The sequence below is a fragment of the Hylobates moloch genome, unplaced genomic scaffold, assembly GCF_009828535.3.
Source record: "Hylobates moloch isolate HMO894 unplaced genomic scaffold, HMol_V3 SCAFFOLD_11, whole genome shotgun sequence".
NCBI classification, from domain to species: Eukaryota; Metazoa; Chordata; class Mammalia; order Primates; family Hylobatidae; genus Hylobates; species Hylobates moloch.
Genome location: NW_026652286.1, coordinates 66,427,352 through 66,433,351, shown reverse-complemented (window position 1 = coordinate 66,433,351; position 6,000 = coordinate 66,427,352). Strand labels below are relative to the sequence as shown.

The window sequence follows — 6,000 nt, the reverse complement described above, 5'->3', positions numbered from 1 at the left end:
TTTTTTGTATTTTTAGTAGAGACGGGGTTTCACTGTGTTAGCCAGGATGGTCTCAATCTCCTGATCTCATGATCCGCCCGCCTCGGCCTAGCAGTTGCTCATTTTTTGCAGCCCCCGCCGCTTGCTAGGATTTCTAAACAGGTGCCCACATCCTTGTATCCCCAGCACTTAGCACAGTTCCTAGCTTCATTCCACCGGTTTATTTGAGTGACTGCCATGTGCGAGGCTCTGTGCAAATAAAGCAGGCGATTGGTGAACATTTCTTGGATGGATGGAGGGATGAATGGATGGACAGATGGGTGGATAGATGGATGAATATCATCACTGTGCAGTGGTTCCCATCAGGGCAGCCTGTCTCCCCACCCCCTCCCCTCATCCCTGTCACTCCAGGCTGTCATTTCACTTTCCTAAAAGCCTTCCCTTTGCCCATGATGCCAATGACTAGCTCTGTCCTGAAGCAATAGCTAGTACTTTCCCTCCTTCCTGCCGCCTAGCATCCAGCCTAACCTTGAATCAATACCAGTAAAATGGGTGTGAACGGAAGGAGGCTGCTCATTATTTGCCATTATTTACCTCCGAGTCTGTGCATTCCCATTCCTTCCCATATTAATTCTCTCCCCCGCAACACCCGCCCCCCCCCCCCCCCCCCCCCCCCCCCCCCCCAGCCCGGCCCGCTCTCTATCCTTGGGAACTGGTTCAACCAGAGTACAACCAGCTCATCTGCATCTGGCCCTAAAGAACCTGAGGGAGCCAGAGGCGGAGGAATAGAGAAGGCTGCATAGGAGCTGCAGCGCGGTGCGGCGAGCACACACCCCGGCCCGCGAGGCCCCGGGCTCGCCCATGAGGCCTCTGCCCAGCGGGAGGAGGAAGACCCGAGGCATCTCCCTAGGACTCTTCGCCCTCTGCCTGGCCGCAGCCCGCTGTCTGCAGAGTAAGCTCCGGGGGACGCCCCGGGTGCCGGGGGAGCGGGAATGGGTAGGGGGTCGCGGGCGGGTCCCGGGGTCTAGCAGCGGCCCCCCTGGCCCTCGCCCACCTTGTCCGACTGAGGGCGCGCGGTGAGCTCGGGCTGGCAGGCACCGCGCCGCTTCCCCGTGGGGCTGGGCGCGGCCTGGAGACCCGGCGCCAACCGTGGCGGGAGGGGCGGGAGGGGCTGGGCAAAGCAGAGGCTACCGGCCGCGGCACCCCGGCTCACTTCGGGGCGCCCGCCCCACCCGGCGAGCCCGGCCTGCAGTTATCAGAGCTGGAAGGTGGCCCAGAGATAACCGGCTCCCAGCCCTGTGGCCACCGCCTCTGCAACGTTTTTTATTTCTTTTTCCTGGAATAACCAGATTGCAGTCCGTGCGCCGCCCCCTACTGTGGGGACCCCTCTATGGCCTTCCCGGGTCATCTCCCAGGAGAATAATCAGGCCTCCTTGATCAGTCAGACGAACCCACAGCAGCCAGCTCCCGTGAGAAAAACGGTTCTGGGGTTTGGGTTGGGCGTTGTGGCCTGAAGTCCCCAGGCTGGAGGTGGTCCTCGCGACCAGCGCACTGAGCAGATTCGCTTTGGATGGCCGGACCGGAATCCCCAGCCTGGTAAGCCTGAATGTGAAGCGTAGTCCCACAGGCTCTCTTGGACACAAACAACAGATCCTAGCACAGTTTTACTTTCTCATTTAATCATTACCATTTGCACTCCCATCTTACACATGGGCCAACTGAGGTTTAGAGAATGACAGAGCAGGGCCGCTGGAGGTGAGAGGCCCTGTAGTAAGAGCCAGCACTTATTAAGCATTTATGCATTCACCATCCCTCAGACTTTACAAGACCCCTCTCATTTAGTCCTTAGGGCAACCCTAATAAACTACTCCTATTCCTGTTTCACAAGTGAGGAAACTGAGGCACAGAAATGTTATAAGCCGATCGCAGTGACTTATGCCTGTATTCCCAGCATTTTGGGAGGCCGAGGCCAGTGGATCCCTTGAGTCCAGGAGTTCAAGACCAGCCTGGGCAACATGGCAAAACTCTGTATGAAAAAATTAGCTGGGTGTGGTGGCCTGTGCCTGTAGGCCCAGCTACTGGGGTGGGCGGCGGGGGAGCTGAGGTGAGAGGATCACTTGAGCCCAGGAGATTGAGGCTTCAGTGAGCCCTGATCGTGTCACTGCACTCTAGCCTGGGCAACAGAATGAGACCTTCTCCAAAGCGAAAGAAAAAGAAAAAAAGAGAGAGAGAGAGAGAAAAAAAAAAACATATTATGTTACTTATTCAAGGTGACTGAACGATCTAACACTTGACCTTTACACCTCTCTGGCTAGAACCCAGCTTCAGAGGTTGCAAATCTCAGAAACCCAGTAAGACAGAGGCATGTTCCTCTGGCAGCTGTGGATCAAGAAACAGTTGGTTGTTAGTCTCGAGCAGGTGGATGGGTGTGTTTGTCATTGCAGTGGCTTTTTCTATTATTTCTCAAACCTTTAGCACTTGTTTCTAATCAGCATACTTACACATCTGTTCAGATACCCCTCATGCTCAGGGACGAGCTATTCGCGATAGTGTATAATTCATTCATTCATTCACTCATTGACTGTACCCTCTCCCTGCAGGAAGCAGGCCGCAGTGGGTACCTAGGATATGGTGGTTCACAGTTTTGTTCTCAGGAAGCTCAGGTGTCATGGGGAAGACAGACAAGCAAACAAGAGGGGCAGCCTTGCAATGGCAAGCCTTGAGAGGCAAGAGGTGCCATGTTCTGGGAGCCCTAGTGTCTCAGAATCCAGACTTGAGCAAACTTCCCCAAAACAGCCCCACCCACCCATACCTGCCAGATGGGTAGGAGCAGCTGGGGGGACGGGACGAAGGGAATGCAGGGTGTACCAGACAAAATAGCACATGCAAAACCTGGAGGCCAGGTAAAAGTTTGCAGTTTTCCATTGAGACCTGTCTCATGCACAGCAGTAAGCTCCAGGAGGGCAAGCACTCTGTTTCAACTCTGGGTCCCTAGCACTTGCCCAGTGCTAGCCAGGGCCTGTGCCCTTAAAAGACGTTAAATGAATGTGTGCCTGCCTGAATGAAGCCTGTGCTTTGGAGCCAGCCATAATGATGAAGAGTAGGCCTCCTCCTTCCTACCAGTTCCCTGCATGCTCTACCTCTTCTGCCTGTGTCAAAAGCTTCATCCAGAACCTCTGATATTCACTATTTACCCTGAAGTCTGAGTTAAAGCATGCCAAACACCCTGCTTTTGAAACCTTTCCCCTACAAATGTATGGGTCCTCCCAAGATTCATATATTCAAGCCCTAACCTCCAGTGTGATGGTATTTGGAGGAGGGGATTCAGGGAGGTGATTTGGTTTAGATGAGGTCATGAGGTGGGATCCCATAATGGGATTAGTGTCCTTTTAAGAAGAGGAAGAGAGACCAGAGCTCTCCCTCCCAGCTGTGTGAGGACACAGCAAGAAAATGGATATTAGCAAGCCAGGAAGAAGGCCCTCACCAAAAACCGGCACCTTGATCTTGAGCTTCCCAGCCTCTCCAGAACTGTGAGAAATAACTGTGATTTAAGCCACATTAGTCTATGGTCATCTGTTACGGCAGCCCAAGCTGACTAGGACAAGGACTTACGGGCTCGGAAAGCTGGCAGGCCTCCCCACCAGGCCAGGCACCTTTCTAGAACATTTGTTCATGTCCTTTCCCAGTACATTAGCCATCAGGCTCACGAGTACCCACCCAGTGCTCCCTCTCATTTGGAAGTACTTGATCCAAGACTATAGTAGGATAGTTTAGTTAATGGTCTGGGCCAGAATCAACCTGCTTTGTTCCAATCCCAGTTTCTAAGTAACAGTCAGCTCCCCCAACACACACACATATACACAGCGGGGCCAGTCCTCAGGAAAATAGAGGAACACGGCTAGGGCTGAATCCGAAGCTGAGGAGGGAGTAGACAGACCCAGGGATGCCACAGCCAGAATGGAGCTTTGGGTTCTGGGCTTAGTGGAAGGTGGGGGCGGATGGGATGAGGAGGGAGCCAGTATAGGAGGAATCCTCTCGAGGCCCTTTATGAGACTCTGGGTCCATCACTCCATAAGTCCTCAGCAGCTGCCCAATGCTGCCATCCATGTGGCAAACATCTTAGAAGCACCTACTATGTTGCCGTGGGCCGTGCGCTGATCCCTGATCAAACAGAGACAAATGAGGTGTGGTCTCACTCTGCACTGTCCTTTCAGATTTATAAAAAATACTTTTTGCATACATACAAATGTACCCCCTGGAAAAAAAGTGAGTTTCCAATATACTTTTAAAAAACGCAATCATGGAGCCAGGTATGTGGCTCACGCCTGTAATCCCAGCACTTTGGGAGGCCGAGCCGGGCAGATCACAAGGTCAAGAGATTGAGACGATCCTGGCCAACACGGTGAAACCCCATCTCTACTAAAAATACAAAAATTAGCCGGGCTTGGTGGCAGGCGCCTGTAGTCTCAGCTACTTGGGAGGCTGAGGCAGGATAATCGCTTGAACCCGGGAGGCAGAGGTTGCAGTGAGCTGAGATCACGCCACTGCACTCCAGCCTAGTGACAGAGTGAGACTCCATCTCAAAAAAAAAAAAAAAAAAATTAAAAAAAAATTTTTTTAAATGCAATCATTCTGTACTGTTTATTCAGCAACTTAGTTTTACGCCAATGTTTTTTAGCTCTATCCATGTTGATAAAGGAAGTGCATTCCTTTCAACTTCTCTACATATGTCATCATATAAATATGCTGCTTTTTACTTAGCCAGGCCCCACCGATGGACAATTAAGCTTTCAGCTTTTAGCCCTCACTCAGGGGAGAGAAACTCCTCATACAGAGTGATGTGTGCAGTACTAGTGATGCACACATCGTATGGAAGAAGTGTCAGCTCCCTGGCTGATGAGCACCCCTGCACACACAACTCCTCCCCATCTCAGAAAATGCCTGAAAGACAAAATTGAAGCTGTTGGTGGGGTGGGGGGTGGAGTCAACCGGAAAGTCACACAAATGTCTTACTTCCTGATCTCCAAGAGCCTTCCTGAGTATGCTCACTACTGGTCTGGGAGCGGGGCAAGGGCCAGGAAGCTCTCCTCTCCATTATCCCCAGGACCTAAGGACAGCTATATCCCTTATCTGATGTAAGACTCTTTGGGGAAAAAAAAAAAAAAAAACTTTCACTATATCTAAAGTCAGAATTCATGTTATAAATCAATAGCTTTGGAGCTGGGCACAGTGGCACACACCTGCAGTCCCAGCTACACGGGAGGCTGAGGTGGGAGGATCACTTGATCACTTGAGCTCAGGAGTTTGAGACCAGCCTGGGCAACATAGTGAGACCCTGTCTCTAAAACAAACTCACAAAAAGGCTTTACTACAATTTTTGTCAGCCTGGATTGAAGCTGAGTTCTTCCAAAGAGAATGTGGGTTGCTTCTGCCAGTCATGGGAGGCATCCTGCCTGGCGAGTCAGAAAACACTTTATAGAGCAGGTAAGGTAGACTCTTGAAAGATGAGTAAGTGTGTACAGCAGGACAGGGTGGAGAGGAGAATTGGAGGCATAAAACAGGTGCTCAAAAAATAGGTGCACAATGCCTCTGGGGACCTGCCAAGGGAAGAGGGAGTGGAAGTTGCCCTAGCATGCACCCATGGGAACTTAGCCACTGCCCCACTCAGAGACCCCACTGATGCTGGAGCCCTATTGTGCACTCAAGATGCTGGCTTCTGTGCACCTGGATTTTCCCTGGAAAATGGGCTTGGGATTGGAAAGTAATTACTTATCCAGCAGGAATGAGAGTGGGAGGGATGGGGATTGACAAGTTTCAAGCTGGAAATGACTCTCCCCTCCTATAACTGCTTTGCTGGGCTGGGAAGGCACCCGTTATCCCTTTAGGAAAAGGAAAAATGACACACTGGACAGTAAAAGGAGCACAGGACATTTTTTGTCCATGTGTCCAGCTGGTCAAGGGAGCATACTAGCCTTTCTCTCTGCTGACGCACACCCTGGGGCAGCTCAGGCCCATGCCATG

General features: G+C 51.7%; 1 protein-coding gene across 1 annotated transcript in view; it reads left to right on the top strand.

Moving 5' to 3' along the window:
- The first annotated feature begins 724 nt into the window (after positions 1-724).
- The window catches only part of VSTM5 (V-set and transmembrane domain containing 5), a 33,183-nt gene continuing 27,907 nt past the window's right edge, over positions 725-6,000 (top strand). The window contains exon 1 of the mRNA XM_032168107.2: positions 725-931. Within this exon, the coding sequence (XP_032023998.1) occupies positions 841-931 (91 nt within the window). The 5' untranslated portion in view covers positions 725-840. The remainder of the gene's footprint in view (positions 932-6,000) is intronic.